Source organism: Podarcis melisellensis (genome assembly GCF_964234715.1).
Source record: "Podarcis melisellensis genome assembly, chromosome: 9".
NCBI classification, from domain to species: Eukaryota; Metazoa; Chordata; class Lepidosauria; order Squamata; family Lacertidae; genus Podarcis; species Podarcis melisellensis.
The window spans coordinates 1,960,916-1,977,854 of NC_138541.1; the positions used below are offsets into that span (position 1 = coordinate 1,960,916).

At 47.1% G+C, this 16,939-nt stretch overlaps 2 protein-coding genes and 1 long non-coding RNA gene across 6 annotated transcripts in view; 1 reads left to right on the top strand and 2 right to left on the bottom strand.

Annotated features, from left to right (window-relative positions):
* The window catches only part of LOC309377538 (zinc finger protein 638-like), a 28,560-nt gene extending 23,694 nt beyond the window's left edge, over positions 1-4,866 (bottom strand). The window contains exon 1 of the mRNA XM_081924951.1: positions 4,766-4,866. The gene's annotated coding sequence lies outside the window, so the exon portion shown is untranslated. The remainder of the gene's footprint in view (positions 1-4,765) is intronic.
* LOC309377495 (uncharacterized protein) overlaps positions 1-16,939 on the bottom strand; it is an 88,347-nt gene that overhangs the window by 45,676 nt on the left and 25,732 nt on the right. For 2 of the 4 annotated variants that reach the window (XM_081924819.1, XM_081924829.1), the window contains one exon: positions 12,772-13,471. The exons of 1 other annotated variant lie outside the window; for it this stretch is intronic. In XM_081924819.1, the coding sequence (XP_081780945.1) occupies positions 12,897-13,471 (575 nt within the window). In that variant the 3' untranslated portion in view covers positions 12,772-12,896. Of the gene's footprint in view, positions 1-12,770; positions 13,472-16,939 lie in introns of those variants that run through there. One more of the 4 variants, XM_081924825.1, reaches the window with a different exon arrangement.
* Positions 5,730-16,939, top strand: part of LOC309377833 — a 355,859-nt gene continuing 344,649 nt past the window's right edge. Inside the window, exons 1-2 of the long non-coding RNA XR_014171707.1 lie at positions 5,730-6,020; positions 6,212-6,369. This is a non-coding gene — a long non-coding RNA (uncharacterized lncRNA). The remainder of the gene's footprint in view (positions 6,021-6,211; positions 6,370-16,939) is intronic.

The window sequence follows — 16,939 nt, forward strand, 5'->3', positions numbered from 1 at the left end:
TGCTGGTACTTAATGATATTATTTTCTGCTGAGATTACCTGAGAATATGTGTAAGCTATTGTACTGCACATTATGCAAAAAGCTTTCCTGCTTTAAGCTCATGAAACATTAAGTTACAGTTTGACAAATTTTGACAGCTCCAGAAACTTTGCATCTCTAGACTTGCGTGACAGAACCAAAAGAAGGGGGCAATAGGCAGCTAAGTGCTTCTGCTAAAGCAAGGACACCTTGGGCTGCAGAGCAGAATTTTCCTCTGTGTGGTGTAGTGTGCCAGTGTGGTGTAGTGCTTAAGAGTGGCAGTCTCGTAATCTTGGGAACCGGGTTCGCGTCTCCACTCCTCCACATGCAGCTGCTGGGTGACCTTGGGACAGTCACACTTCTTTGAAGTCTCTCAGCCCCACTCACCTCACAGAGTGTTTGTTGTGGGGAGGAAGGGAAAGGAGAATGTGAGCCACTTTGAGACTCCTTAAAAGGGAGTGAAAGGCGGGATATCAAATCCAAACTCCTCTTCTTCTTCTTCTTCTTCTTCTTCTTCTTCTTCTTCTCTCCTGGTGCATCCCCTAAATCTGTTCCAGGAGTTCCCTTAACCCCACAAAGCAGATTAGAGGAGGGTAGAGGGAAAACAACAGGCTCCAATGTTTAACCCAAAATCTATGCATCTACAAAAGTAATTATGTTGGGTACCACCAAAGTAAGATAGACATACATACTAACCAATGTAGGCCTGGCTGACAAAAGCAGGCAACGTTTAAGGGAGTTGGGGAAAGGAAACAAAATTTTCTAGTTTTCTGTGAAGCAAAAGTAGTTGTCGCTCCAAATGTTCAGCCCCTGCAGCATTTTTGCTAAATCATCACTCATTCATAGCATATTAAAGCAAAACAAATAAGCACCTAGCTGAGAGCAGTGCAACATCCCCCAGCAAAGTGTGCTTATTTATCTAAGGAATCAAGTGCTGCACCTCTATCTGGCATTCCCTACAAGGAACTCAAAGTGGCCTCCTCTGTTCTTCCCCTTCACTTCTCCTCCAAGAAAGCTGGTGAGGAGGGGTAAGCAGCAAGAGAGACACTGGCCCAGGGCCACCTGTTGCGCTTCATGGAGAAACAGCAGCGCTAATCTCAGTCCCCGCATCCTAGCCCAACACAATAACCACTAAACCACACTATTCCTGAATATTATCACAAAATAGTCAAATGTATTTTACCTCAACATATGCATTTCTAAACATATTTTACATTTTTTAATGTGTTCTAAGATGCTTGGAGAACTTTGGGTAATACCAATGAATAATACTAATACTATCCCAAACTATTATTATATGTGTTTTAGTATTTTAAGCCAAGTACTGCACCATAAAATTCAGATAAATGCAAAATCTGAAGTATATAAGTATGTTTCAATCTGTGTTTCAGTCAGGGACGTGAGAATTGGGTTAGTCTGCTTAAGAATGCAGAGCAGGGGCAAATTCACCTCTAGACCTGTGCAGTATTGTGATGAGAGCGGCACAATTTTGCTTCCACCTCGTGGCCTATATTAGCAGTACTATTCAGTTTAATGAAGTCCACCATAAATTCATGGCTTAGAAGATCTTCAAATATCCACCATAGTTGCAGAATCAACCCCAGCTCACAAACAAGACTTTTTAAAGAAACATGTAGCAGTTACTTGTTGGATTTTCCAAGGGGACACACAATAAAACACTGCAGTGCTTTCTGTTCAGTGTTCTAACCCAGTTTTAGGATACTCCATTCCCACACACAGCACAGAATCATAGAATTGTAGAGTTGGAAGGGACATTCGAGGGTCATCTAGTCCAACCCCCTGCAATGCAGTAATCTCAATTAAAGAATCCCCGATAGGTGCCCAATCAACCTATGCTTAGAAACCTCCAAGAAAGGAGTCCACTACTTTCTGAGGAATTCCGTTCCACAACGCTTAACGTCAGAAAGTTCTTCCTGATGGGAAGAGGACTGGAAGAAGTTCAAAGACTATCTGCAGAAACATTGTAAAATGTTTGAATGTTAAAAAGATGTTGGATATAAAGATAATATGGCATTAGTGACATAGTTAAAAGGAGTATGCAAAAATGCTTAAAAAGAAAAGGGGGAAAAGACCAGTGTAATATTATGTCTAATGTACATGGCGAAAATTGATTTGAAAAGGGAAGAAAATTGGAGACATAATAGGTTGAAATATATAATCATAAATGAGATTTGAAAGAGGGTAAAGATTTGCTGAACTCAATTGTGTAAAGGGGAACACAAAAAAGGAGATGTGAGGAAGTCAAGAAAGAGAGTTGTATAGACATAAAGTTAAAAAGTGGATTTTTTCTTTTTTATGCTTTTATTGTCTTTTTCTTTTTTCTTTGTGATGCATTTTTTTATGTATTTTGTTTTTGTTGTATGTTTGCTTCATTCTCTAAAACTTTAATAAATATCTTTATAAAAAAAACAAAACAGAAAGTTCTTCCTGATGTTAATTCAAAATCTCCTCTGAATCAATTGTTTTGGGTCCTACTATCCAGAGCAGCAAAAAGCAAGCTTGCTCCATTTTCCATGTGAAAGCCCTTTAGATATTGGAAGATGGTGATCAAATGCTATGAATTACTCTCTCCTTTGAAGCGGGCCAAATGCATTTTAAGACAAGATTTTTTTGTTTAAAAGTCTTCAAAGTCCATTTAAAGCATTAGGGCCATTTAAAGACATACAAAACAATCAAATCAAAGGTGCATTTCTGCCCCCAGAAGGCTATCATCACTGAGAAGAGCATACAGGTCTTTCTGTTGCCTGTGAATGACCTCTTGCCTCTTTTATTTAGTGATGTCTATTTTCAACCTTTAAGACCAGAAGAGGCACAGCATCATTTAGCAGAGTTCCAGGGAAAGGAGGGAACTCATTTTCTGCCTTTCCCTGCTGCCTTTAAAAGCCTGTTGCTAGCATTCAGTTGCCGCACGGCCACCGCTTCCACCTACTGAACTATGAATATGACTGGTATTAGGCAGGTGCCTTCACTTTTGGGCGCCTGCTTTTGTTTAGACAAGCCTGCCCCAATATTTACACTGATGCTGAAACATGTTTTAATATGTTTTTAGTTTTAGGGTGATTTTAATTTTCTGAATGTTTTACATTATTGGTTTTTTAATGAACAATTTTATTGTTTTATATTTTTTGTAAACCACTTTGTGGCTTTCTCTCACAATCAAGCGGTGTATACATTTCATGAAATGAACCAATGAAATTAAGTGTGGGAAGTTGCAGTCAAATATAACTAGCAAGTTTAAGACTAGATAAAGCACAAAAGGGTTGAGACCACAGAATTGAATTCCGAGACTCAGTTGGCCACCTGGAAGGAAGTTAACTTCCTGCTTTGTTCATTCTCTTTCACCATGTGAACTCACCAAGAGAGGACATGCTGAGACCGCACACGCAGAAATATCTTTCTTTATTCTGTATAACCAAGATTTCTACCTTTATTATATCCCACTACCGTGCTAGAAATCTGGGAAGGTTAAATATGAATGTAACACGGCTAGGGAAGGGATCACAGGTGCTCAAGGCAAAACCAAGTTACCGCAAGGATCAAATGTTGACCAATTCTAAAGAAGTTCAATTCAGTAAGTTACATTGACAATGAACGTAGTTTGACAATCTGGACCACCTCCGTCACAGTGAGAGGTCAGCCAGGATCTGGCAAGCAAAGAACGCCCAAGGTTTCCTCCAGGCTCAAACAAGTCCACCCTCCAGCCTCCCTCACCTCAGCTCCGCACATGAGATGCTGCCACCATGATAATAAAATTTCAACATATTGAAAAGCAACTGGGGGAGGGGGGGAAGCATGTGAGACCCATTTCCACTAGCGAATGAGGCTTTGATCTGGGGAGTGCAAACCACATGCCAAGAACTGAAACATTCAGTTACACCCGAGAAGCCACAGGAAATTTCTTCACAGATTTTATGGGCTCTTAACTTAGCTTGGGACACAGGTGGCGCTGTGGGTTAAAGCCTCAGCGCCTAGGACTTGCCGATCGAAAGGTCGGCGGTTCGAATCCCTGTGGCGGGGTGCGCTCCCGCTGCTCGGTCCCAGCGCCTGCCAACCTAGCAGTTCGAAAGCACCTCCGGGTGCAAGTAGATAAATAGGGACCGCTTACCAGCGGGAAGGTAAACGGCATTTCCGTGTGCAGCTCTGGCTTGCCAGAGCAGCGATGTCACACTGGCCATGTGACCCGGAAGTGTCTCCGGACAGCGCTGGCCCCTGGCCTCTTAAGTGAGATGGGCGCACAACCCCAGAGTCTGTCAAGACTGGCCCGTACGGGCAGGGGTACCTTTACCTTTACTATGAACAAGGTAAATTATACGGAGTCAAGAGAGCTGATCCATCTAGTGCAGGATTGCCTATAATAACTAGCAATGGCTTGCTAGGGCTGTCTTCCTGCCCTATCTTGAAATACCAGGGATATACAAGGCAGATGCTCTATTCCTAAGCTATGGCCTTTCTGTACAGTATAATATGCTAAAGAGTAAACGGAGTACCAGGAGCACCAGACCCATGTTGATAACCCAAGCCCGTCCTGTTCTGGCCATATGTTTAGCGGTACGTGAAGCCCCGCCAAGGCCTCGCCTTCCCCCCTCAATGGAAATAAGGGCAGTGGGGTGGGGGAGGGGCCGTGGCGGCGGCGCCTGAGGCCTGAGGGACTCTGAGAAGCGGCTTCCCTCCCTCCTCCCCCCCCCCGCCGGGACCCCGCTCCTCCTGCCCCCCGCCGCCGCTTCACCTCCTCCGGCGCCGCGCTGGGCCTCGGGTCCCGCCTGCGCGGAGGGAGAGACGGGCTCAAGCCAAGGCCGCGGGCGCCGCGCTGCTCCGGCCTCGCCCCCCAAGCGGCAGCCGCTCTGAGGGGAGCAAGCGGCTCGGACGGCGTCGCCGGGCTGCGCATGCGCGCCCGGGGGTTCCCGGATGATGACGAGGGAGCATTCCAGCCAGCCAATCCGCTGGCGGGGGGCGGGGGGTATTTAAACTGAGGCGGCGGCCGGGGAACTTCCTTTCGGCTGGCGGCCTCCGCTGAGGGAGGTGAGAAGGAGCTCCGACCTCGCTTTGCCGCTGCAGGCCCAGAAAGTACCGTACTTCTATTAGATGCACCCCTTGTATAGGACTCCCCCTATTTTGGGTGAGGAAAAATGGGGGAGGGGGAAGATTGCCCAACGTCGTTGAGCTTTCCTCGCCGTGGTCGTGAGGGGTCTTTGCAGCTCCCTTTACTTGTGAGGAATCCTATTCAGAATAAGGGAATTTCCCTTTAAAAAAAGGGAAACGCGGACAGTTATGGCTTGGAGCCTCTCGCTGCTTCTGCTGCTTCGCCCTTCTTTTCTTCTTTCCCCCCTCCTAGACTAGCCGCCTGAGAACCAGCTTTTATTCAAATGCGATTTTGGTTTTAAACGCAGTGTAAGGTTGTCTCTGTGGCAGTATATTGTATTCAATTATGGGGTATCAGAGTTTTTAGGGGGTTAACCAGGCTGGGATAGGCTTGTTGGTTTTTGAATGTCTGATGTAGATTTTTTCAATTTCGTCGTTCTGTATGGGACAATGACAATAAAGATTATTGGATCCTGTCTGTCTTGGTCCAGCCTTGGACTCACTGGGACTGTGAAAGCTATTGCAGGGCAACCCTCTTGCAAACCCCGCATGAGTCCTGCATGAGAAAGTACTGTGGAGAGTGTATTAAGTTATGGTCTCTGTGTGTGGTTTGGGAGCTGCACGGCCAGGGGAAAAACAATGCTGTCCAGGGTTGTAAAGACTGCGGAGAGAATAATCGGGTGCGCTCTTCCCACCTTGGATCAAATCTATGCTTCCAGGTGCCATAAGAAAGCTGCAGAGATAGCGCAGGACAGTGCGCACCCCGGAAATGATCTCTTTCAGCTTCTGCCTTCTGGAAGAAGGTACAGGGTTATAAAGACTAGGACTAGCCGCCTGAGAAACAGTTTCTATCCAAATGTAATTTTGGTTTTAAACACAGTGTAAGGTAGTCTCTATGGGAGGTGGGTGGCACTGTGGGTTAAACCACAAAGCCTAGGACTTGCCGATCAGAAGGTCGGCGGTTCGAATTCCTACAACGGGGTGAGCTCGGCCAATAAAGCAAGATGAGCGCCGCAACCCCAGAGTCGGCCACAACAGGACCCTAATGGTCAGGGGTCCCCTTTACCTTTACCTAAGGTAGGCTCTATGGGAGTATATTTTATTTAATTATGGGGTATCAGAGTTTTTAGGGGGCTAACCAGGCTGGGATAGCAGGCTTGTTGGTTTCTGAATGTCTGATGTAGATTTTTTCAATTTCGTTGTTCTGTATGGGACAATGACAATAAAGATTATTGGATCCTGTCTGTCTTGGTCCAGCCTTGGACTCACTGGGACTGTGAAAGCTATTGCAGGGCAACCCTCTTGCAAACCCCGCATGAGAAAGTACTGTGGAGAGTGTATTCACTTATGGTCTCTGTGTGTGGTTTGGGAGCTGCACGGTCAGGGGAAAAACAATTCTGTCCAGGGTTGTAAAGACTGCGGAGAGAATAATTGGGTGCGCTCTTCCCACCTTGGATCAAATCTATGCTTCCAGGTGCCATAAGAAAGCTGCAGAGATAGCGCAGGATAGTGCGCTCCCCAGAAATGATCTGTTTCAGCTTCTGCCTTCTAGAAGAAGGTACGGGGTTATAAAGACTAGGACTAGCCGCCTGAGAAACAGTTTCTATCCAAATGCAATTTTGGTTTTAAACGCAGTGTAAGGTAGTCTCTATGGGAGTATGTTTTATTTAATTATGGGGTATCAGAGTTTTTAGGGACTAACCAGGCTGTGATAGCAGGCTTGTTGGTTTCTGAATATCTGATGTAGATTTTTTCAATTTTGTTGTTCTGTATGGGGCATTGACAATAAAGATTATTGTATCTGGTCTGTCTCGGTCCAGCTTTGAACTCACCGGGACTGAAAGCTATCACAGGGCAACCCTCTTGCAAACCCCGCGTAAGCCCTGCATGCGGGAGACTTCTAGCTGCACGTCCAGATGTGCCTCCCACTCCCCTCCTCCACGGGGATGTGGGAAAGCCATTAATTGTTGTTGTTGTTTAGTCGTTGTTTAGCTTTTTTCCCTCCATTTCTTTTGTTGTCGTTTAGTCGTGTCCGACTCTTCGTGACCCCCTGGACCAGAGCACGCCAGGCACTCCTGTCTTCCACTGCCTCCCGCAGTTTGGTCAGACTCATGCTGGTAGCTTCGAGAACACTGTCCCACCATCTCGTCCTCTGTCGTCCCCTTCTCCTTGTGCCCTCCATCTTTCCCAAAGCGCTAATTAGGAGGTCGTTAAAAACAGGGAAAAGAAAAGCCGCCCCCGTGCACTTCCAGGAGGGATCAGGCAAAGCATACCCAGGTCTGCCCCAACCTTGCATATAGGACTTTGCAGACGCTCCTTGCCTGCCAGAAGGGAGTAGCTTTCAGCACAGGTAAAGGGACCCCTGACCATTAGGTCCAGTCGTGGCCGACTCTGGGGTTGTGGCGCTCATCTCGCTTTATTGGCCGAGGGAGCCGGCGTAGAGCTTCTGGGTCATGTGGCCAGCATGACTAAGCCGCTTCTGGCGAACCAGAGCAGCGCACAGAAACGCCGTTTACCTTCCCGCCGGAGCGGTACCTATTTATCTACTTGCACTTTGACGTGCTTTCGAACTGCCAGGTTGGCAGGAGCAGGGACCGAGCAACGGGAGCTCACCCCGTTGCGGGGATTTGAACCACCGCCCTTCTGATCGGCAAGTCCTAGGCTCTGTGGTTTAACCCACAGTGCCACCCGCGTCCCTAATTAATCAGCCATTTGCCTCAGTGCCTTACACCCCACAAAAGCTTCAATTAGATTTTTAACTGTACAATGCCATCCATAGAAATGCACCAAGGCTCTTCCCACTTCAATTTTCCATTTCCATCCCCTTTAAAAAATATTTAAAACAAATTAAACATTTGTAAGTGAAAATGGTTGCAAGTCCGTTCGTCCCTCCCCCGCAAACCTTCTGCATTCCCAGTGCAACGCTTTACATCAGTATTTATGCTGAAACAAACTGGCAATGAAAATATAAAAAGCTTGTGGCTTTGAAATAAGTCCAGACAAATGATAAAATAATCCTGGATATCAAAGAACACACTGTTTATTTACAGAGTTGTTTCTCTCGTGCATCAGAACCATCAGTTCCCACAGAAAATTCTGCATTTGTCTGCCCTTTCTTACAAAAAATATACATATATATTATTTTAAAATATACTTTTCACTCCCTCCCCGCCCCCCATTTTTATTTTTTACCTAATGTCTTCCGCTCTTCCTCAGTAGCATGTTGAACGCCTTCTGACCTGAGGGGCTCATCTTCCAGCGTCATAACTTTTATATGCCTGTTGTTTTTGTCCATGGAGTTTTCTTGTTGAAACAATAGGTTTATTAACGTAGATTTTTTTTGGAAAGGACAGGAAGTCAGGTTTATGTACAAAATTATTGTAGGAAGACTTATATTCTTTTGTTGGATTTTTGCTTTGACAAAACTGATTTATGTAAAATAAGAAAGATATGTCTTTGATGTATAGATGTAATTATGGATAATAAAGCATGATTTTTAAAAAAAGAAATGTCCCCAGATTCATTGAAAAAATTATGGTAACCATACCCAAGGTTCATCCAGACCAACCCCTGGCCATGCAGGAATGTCGATGTCACCATAAAGACCCTCATGGGGCCTCACCACAGGGTGGGCGTGAGTGCAGAAGGTGGAGAAACAGCAGCTGAGCGAGGGCTAAGCCCAGGAAGCCCTCTTGCATTGAGCAGCGGCGGCAGAGACAGCCCCACAGTTCCCTTTGGCTGCAGCTTCTCCCCCTTCCTGACCTCCATACACCAGCTGAGGCTCCCTCTGCAAGCCATCCCACCCCCCCAAAGCCAAGAAGAGAAGAGGAGCCAGTGTGGTGTAGTGGTTCAGAGACCTCGTAATCTGGGGAACGGGGTTCGCGTCTCCGCTCCTCCACATGCAGCTGCTGGGTGACCTTGGGCCAGTCACACTTCTCTGAAGTCTCTCAGCCCCACTCACCTCACAGAGTGTTTGTTGTGGGGGAGGAAGGGAAAGGAGAATGTTAGCCGCTTTGAGACTCCCTCGGGTGGTGATAAAGTGGGATATCAAATCCAAACTCTTCTTCTTCCTCTTCCAGGTGACATGGTGCTTCACCACGCCAAATGAAACCCACCCACCTTCAAAAATCACAACATACTAATTCCATCCCCACTTAAAAAAAAACATTGCAAAGGAAAGAGAGTCCTGCAATACTCCCAGGAAAGTGCCTAGTGGGAAGGGGTCTCAGCTGTCCCAGCTCATCCTCTCTTCCCAAGCGACAGTGATGAAGGGGGGAAGCTGATAACCCTGACATTCCTAAGCTAAAAATGTTCAAAGAACCTCATGTCGCCGATAGACAGTTGAAACCACCCAATAGTACCCAGGCTATACACAGACTTTTGCCTAATTCTCCTAAAACTTACAATTCAACTCGTGCCCGGATACTTACCTTTACCCAGGAGGACCAACTTTCCCTACTACATCCCTGGCAAAACAGGACAAATGAGGTCCCTGATCATGAAGCTGGCTCTTCACTAGCCAGTGATCCCCACCTTGCAGTACATGCCTCCTTAATGCTCCCAAAAGCACAGAAGGAATTAATAGCCTCTCAACCATCCATACATTATGTGAGGTATGGAAGTGAGAGCTGGACCATAAAGAAGGCTGATCGCCGAAGAACTGATGCTTTTGAATTATGGCGCTGGAGGAGACTCTTGAGAGTCCCATGGACTGCAAGAAGATAAAACCTTTCAATTCTGAAGGAAATCAGCCCTGAGTGCTCACTGGAAGGACAGATCCTGAAGCTGAGGCTCCAGCTCATGAGAAGACTCCCTGGAAAAGACCCTGATGTTGGGAAAGATGGAGGGCATAAGGAGAAGGGACGACAGAGGACGAGATGGTTGGAAGTGCCATGGTCTGATCACTATGCTCTGAAAGCCAGAATTGACTTCCCGCCCCCACCCTGCTAGGGTGGCAAGCCTACTTGGGTTCACCCGCAAAGGCTGATGGATCCTGACAGATTCCATCAGGCCTTGCGGGACTCTGCTCCCCCTGGCAGCTCATTAGATGAGCCTGTTGAGAGCTGGAATAACCGGCTCTTGGTGGCCATCCATGAAATCGCACTTAGGCGCCCTCTGTGACCCCGCCGAAACCGGGGCCCCTGGTTTACTGAGGAGCTCTGGAAAATGAAGCGGGACCTCAGACAGCTAGAGAAAGTATGGCAGCATGCTCGTGACAGAGCCTCAAGAACATCTTATAGGGCACTTAAGAAAGCCTATGAGATGGCAGTGAAAGCTGCTAAGAAGTCCTACTTCTAATTAGGTTGTTAACGTCCCCGGAGGGACAGCCAAATTTAAATATGAATTCGATTCATAGCTGTGAGGCATTTGCAAGCCTTTTTGCAGAGTGTCTTGCTGCTCCGCTGTGACCTCCCTGCTAATTTGGATACAATAACAGAACTGGAGACTCCTCGACTGTCCTCTGGTCCAGTATTGGACCACTTCGATAGGATACCCCCAGCCAATGTGGACAGACTCCTCCTAGCTGGAAGGCCCACCACTTGCCTCCTTGACCTGTGCCCGTCCTGACTGATTAGAGCGTGTCCAGATGAGGTGCGGATCCCCCTGGGTTATCATCAATTTGTCCCTCGGCTTGGGGACATTCCCAGGGGAGTTGAAGGAGGCAGTGGTGTGCCCGCTCTTAAACAAAAAACATCATCAAATCCTTTAGATCTATCCAATTACCGCCCGGTTTTGAACCTTTTGTACCTGGGTAAGGTAATTCAGAGAGCGGTTGCTGAACAGCTTAGTAGGTTTCTGAATGAAACATCGGCTTTGGATCCATTTCAGTCTGGATTCCTTCCTGGTTATGGGACTGAGAATGCTGTGGTCACCCTAACAGACGACCTCCGTAGACAGCTGGATCGAGGTGTGTCGGCACTGCTGATTCTTTTAGATTTGTCAGTAGCCTTCGACATGGTTGACCATGAACCTTTGGACCACCGCCTTGCCGACGTAGAGATTCAGGGCACAGTCTTACAATGGCTGCGCTCTTTCTTTTCAGGTCGGGAACAGAGGGTGGCGCTAGGGGAGCTGTCATGGCACCGCTTGGTGTGTGGAGTGCCGCAGGGCGCAATCCTCTCCCCAATGCTTTTTAACATTTTTATGCACTCCCTGGTCCAGAATTTTGGGCTGGGTTGTCATCAATATGCTGATGACACCCAGCTTTATCTGTTGATGGACGGCCATCCTGACTCAGCCCCGGACACACTGACCAGCTTGGAAGCTGTGGCTGGATAGCTGCGTGGGAGCCGGTTGAAGTTAAATCCTTCAAAGACAGAGGTCCTCCGGCAAGGTCGGGATGACATGGGGTTGGGGGGCCAACTCCCATCTCTTGTGGGGGCTCAATTAGTGCCAGCACCTTCCATCAGGAGTTTGGGTGTAACCTTCAACTCCTCCCTCTCTATGGAGGCACAGGTTGCAGCTACAGCAAAGGCGACATTTTTCCACCTTCGCCGTACTAAGCAGCTGGTCCCTTACCTTTCTCGCCCTGAACTAGCCACAGTAATCCATGCGACGGTCTCCTCCAGGCTCAATTATTGTAACTCACTCTACACGGGGCTGCCCGTGAGACTGACTGAGAAACTCCAGCAGGTGCAGAATGTCACTGCGAGGCTCCTTACGGGGCCCTTTCCACAGGACCACATTCATCCAGTACTATATCAGCTGCACTGGCCCCCACTGGAGTACAGGGTCAGGTTAAAGATGCTGGTTTTAACCTTTAAAGCCCTATACAGCCTAGAACCCTCGTATTTACAGGACCGCCTCTCCTGGTATGCCCTGCAGAGGACCTTACAGTCCACAGACAATAGTATCTTGGAGGTCCTCTATCGCAGGAGACCAGGGCCCTGCAGGACTTGACATCCTTCTGCAGGGCCTGCAAGATGGGCCTGTTCTGCATGGCATTCGGTCCAGGGCCAATTTGACCCCCCTCTATGGAACCCTGTAAGTTACCTCTTTGGCCCTTTTAGTGGGATCAACATGGATAGCTGGCCCTGATGAATACTTGAGGTTAACAACCCCTATGGTTGTAATTCATAGGCAGTTATTTAATTTTATCCTGATTCTAATTTTTAAACTGTGTTTTAATCAATTGTTTGATTGTGTTTTAATGTATTTGATATTTGATGTTAGCTGCCCTGAGCCCGGTCTTGGCCGGGTAGGGAGGGGTACAGATAAAAATTTACTTCCTTACTACTTACAGGTGCTGGTGGGAGCAGCAGGTTGAAGTGGCCTTCCCCACGGGCAAAAGGAACCCCAGGATGACCCCACAGCTTGGGGGCTACTGCCTACCATAGTCTTGGATTCAAACAGAAATCAAGCCTGGTCTCACTTCGTGTCGAGACCCCGAGCCCTGAAGCCCCCTTAGATAATAAAAAACCAGACACAAATATTTAGTTTAATGGGATAAAATGGGCCATCACTTTATTGGTTACACATGTGAGTGCTTTGGCTTAGGCATTGGGTGAAAGAAGACTATATCCTGACTCCTGCCCATCTGCAGGGAGCCTCCTAAGAATAAACGACCGGTAGGGGGAGCCCTATGATATACTTCAAATCATGGCACCCTCAGGGTCCCCGATGGGGTTGTGGCATGTCCCTAGCCCACGCCCGGATCCCTTTAACGGGATACCGTTAATGAGGAGGGACAAGCGGAGGCTACAATCTCCCCTCCCATAAACAAGATTTACCCAACGCCTAACCGCCACTCAAGCCTCAAAGGATTGCTGCCAACACCCTCACACCTGCAACCAATCCCTAATGCCCTTGACGATATCAACCAGCCAAACATCACTTCCCAAATCGGAAAGGTGAACGCCGTCATTATGAAACAAGGCCTCCTGCCAGTAAGTAATGTTGGGGTGTCGTATCACCCGTCCATTCAAGAGCTGCACCTTATATGCCACCTTACGATTAATAGCTTTCCTGGCCCTGTCGATTGCCTGCGGGCGGTAGCAATCTCGCCAATGCCGCCTCACCAGCATTTCAGACCAGATTAAGGTCAGGTCTGGGAACAAAACAGCCAGTTTATCAAAGTCCTCTCTCATGCTTATGATTAGGTCATTGCCGTTCCTTTGACCCAGGTCGTTCTCTCCAAGTTGAACAATCAGAGCGTCGGGGGGGCCATGCAAGGCAGCTCTGGTCGTCACGATTGGCATAAATTCCTCCCATTTCAAGTCACACCTTGTGCCCCAGGAGACACTGACATTTTCAGGAAGCCCCAGGCAGCTACCCAAGCCAGTATTGATGGCACGCACACGGGCCCAGTGGGTAATACAGTGTCCTACGATCCATATGTTTATCACGGGGCCACCTGAAAATAAAGGAGTGACAGAGCGTGATTACCATGGGTTCTTGCAGATATACCTTCTATATGCATCAGATCTCCAGCATCCCATATCCTTGATTCTGTGGGTTGGCACAGACATCGTGGCAGCATCAATCCTAAAGGAATGCACAGCAAGATCCACAGCCGAGAGACCACAGGCCTGGAGAGCTTTCCGCATCACTGGGTAAACTGGTGTCGAGCCAGGCGAGAGCGATCTTGGTGAATAAGGAAGGGGCCCGGACCAGGACGCCTGAAGAAGGGGTATCTCCTGGCATCCTTTACCGGACACGGGCCCTTGTGCTCTGATGCTGAGAGTCTGATAAGGGCTCCTTTCCCTGATTTTAGATTGTTGGATGCATATTACCAATTCTAAGACAAATTTATGTCCTCTAACAGTAACCCCCTGGAGGAAATGCCTGGCTCACCCTCATTGACAACTTCGCCCACTCTGAGGGCCCCAGATAATACTATGGCATATACTGCCAAGACAGGCGACACTCGTATTTTAACCAGCCAATGACTCTTAAAACCCTACAGGTATGGTAAAGGAGGTCAAAAGTGATCGTTTTTCTACTCTCTGTGTTTGGTGGTTGAAGTCTACCCCAACATTCATCGCCCTGCATACCATGAATGCTGCACAGGGATCAACAGAAGATACATTTGCTGAAGAAGGCAATAGCTGCAGCTTCGATGGATAATGTTTTAGCCATGCGACCTAGCCTCCAGAGGTGCACGAGGCAATACTTGATCCTCCGCAGGAGGCTGGCAAGGTCTGAGTTAGATTTTGTGCGGAAAGCAATAAAATCGGACCATGCCTTTTTGTAGGATCTAAGCATGGATGGTGCAAAAGGCAGATACTCCCTGCATCACGTCAAGCTTCCAAGCGTCCAAAAAAATGCTCTGGGATCGACTCTGGTAACTGCTGGGGCTCAGGCGCTAAAAATGGATCCATCAGGAACTGAGATAATGCACCAGTCATGTTGTTATTAACCCCCGGGATAAATTTGGCGGGGAAAACGATGTTAAAACCCAAACACAACAGGAGAAAGGAGCAGAGTACTGAGATACTCTAGCAGTCCCAGATCTGGAGACTCCACAAACATTTAGGAGCAGTTTTTGAGTGCAGAAGACCATGGGAGAGGAGGAGGAAGTAGTTCTGGTGCAGAAGCAGAGGTCTGCTGGGTGAGTGGGATGGCAGCACTAGCTATGACTGCCCTTGGGCCTGGTCTTATTCAACATCTTTATCAACAACTTGGATGAAGGACTCAAGGGCATCCTGATCAGATTTGCAGATGACACCAAACTGGGAGGGGTGGCTAACGCCCCAGAGGACAGGATCACACTTCAAAATGACCTTGACAGATTAGAGAACTGGGCCAAAACAAACAAGATGAATTTTAACAGGGAGAAATGTAAAGTATTGCACTTGGGCAAAAAAAAATGAGTGGCACAAATACAAGATGGGTGACACCTGGCTTGAGAGCAGTGCATGTGAAAAGGATCTAGGAGTCTTGGTTGACCACAAACTTGACATGAGCCAACAGTGTGACGCGGCAGCTAAAAAAGCCAATGCAATCCTGGGCTGCATCAATAGGAGTATAGCATCTAGATCAAGGGAAGTAATAGTGCCACTGTATTCTGCTCTGGTCAGACCTCACCTGGAGTACTGTGTCCAGTTCTGGGCACCACAGTTCAAGAAGGACACTGACAAACTGGAACGTGTCAAGAGGAGGGCAACCAAAATGGTCAAAGGCCTGGAAATGATACCTTATGAGGAATGGCTAAGGGAGCTGGGCATGTTTAGCCTGGAGAAGAGGAGGTTAAGGGGTGATATGATAGCCATGTTCAAATATATAAAAGGATGTCACATAGAGGAGGGAGAAAAGCTGTTTTCTGCTGCTCCAGAGAAGCGGACACGGAGCAATGGATCCAAACTACAAGAAAGAAGATTCCACCTGAACATTAGGAAGAACTTCCTGACAGTAAGAGCTGTTTGACAGTGGAATTTGCTGCCAAGGAGTGTGGTGGAGTCTCCTTCTTTGGAGGTCTTTAAGCAGAGGCTTGACAACCATATGTCAGGAGTGATCTGATGGTGTTTCCTGCTTGGCAGGGGGTTGGACTCGGTGGCCCTTGTGGTCTCTTCCAACTCTATCATTCTATGATTCTATGACTCATGGCAGGTTTCTGCCCAATTTGCACACACTATTTCCTTTTGGCCACCATTATTACCCAGCTCAATCCACTGGCGCTTCCAGGACCAAAGTCTTTAAGGGGATGAAAAAGAGGGAAACAGCCTGTAAGTAAATGATCCCGAGCCATCATTTCAAGAAATGCCAAAAGAAACTGCCTTGACAATTCGCATTGGTCCGTTTCCTGCAGCTGATTGTAAATCTTGTTTTGCATACTTGACAGACACCAAAGTCAGGTCCTGGACCGCCATTACCACAGGAGGGGAAGCCCAGCACACAGGAATAGCAACAAAGGCTATTTTAGCAAAAGAAAACGTAACACATAATGAAGTGAACGCAATCCTTAATAACAAAAGATAATTGAGGAGACTGATGCAAAACACGCAGGAGAGATAAAGAAAAGACTTCTTCGTGCAACACACCGTTAAACCACAGGAGGCAGGAATGGCCACCAAACTAGATGGCTTTAGGAGAGGATTGGACAAATTCATGGAGGTGGAGAGGGCGATCGATGGCAGAAGATGCTGGACTAGATTGCCCCCCTTAAAGCTGATCCAACAGGCTCTTCTTTTTTAAAAAAATAAATTGTATTAACTTTTCTAAATTACATTTCAAAATATGCATTTAAATAACCTTACATCTATGACTTCCCTTCTTCTCCTTCCATGGTTCATTTTGCATATCATAAATCCCTGCATATTGCACGTGAACTAAACCATTAGTAATCCATTGCTACATCCATCAAAACTTATTTACACTGTTGAATTTATCTTAATGCTACCAGCATTTTTAAATCAACACAATTTTCTCCTATATATTCAGTAAACATTTTCCAGTCTTGTAAACCAACAGGCTCTTCTTAGGCCATAATTAATGCAGCATTCACCAAACTGGGCTGATGGGCACTGCAGCACAAAAGAGCTGCAGGTTGGCAAAGGATAAAATAATGGAACAAATGCTGCCTTTAATTACAAAAACAGGTGTCATTATAGGGTTGGGAGGATCTCGCATGTCCATTCATGCACTCACTTCCAATGCTCCTGTTTCCACACTGGCCCATTCAGCTTCTGCCGCCTGGCCTCCATTTGTCGAAAGCCTCCCTTGATATGTGTCTCTACTACCCTGCATTAAATTAGCTTAACTAGATTTCGCCAGCTGTCATTTAGCAAGCTTTGAGGGTTCATGTCCAACCCTTGTGGCACTTGTGGACAGCCCTCTGTGGCTTTTTCAGAAGAAATATCCGCCTGGAGATCAAGGACAATCC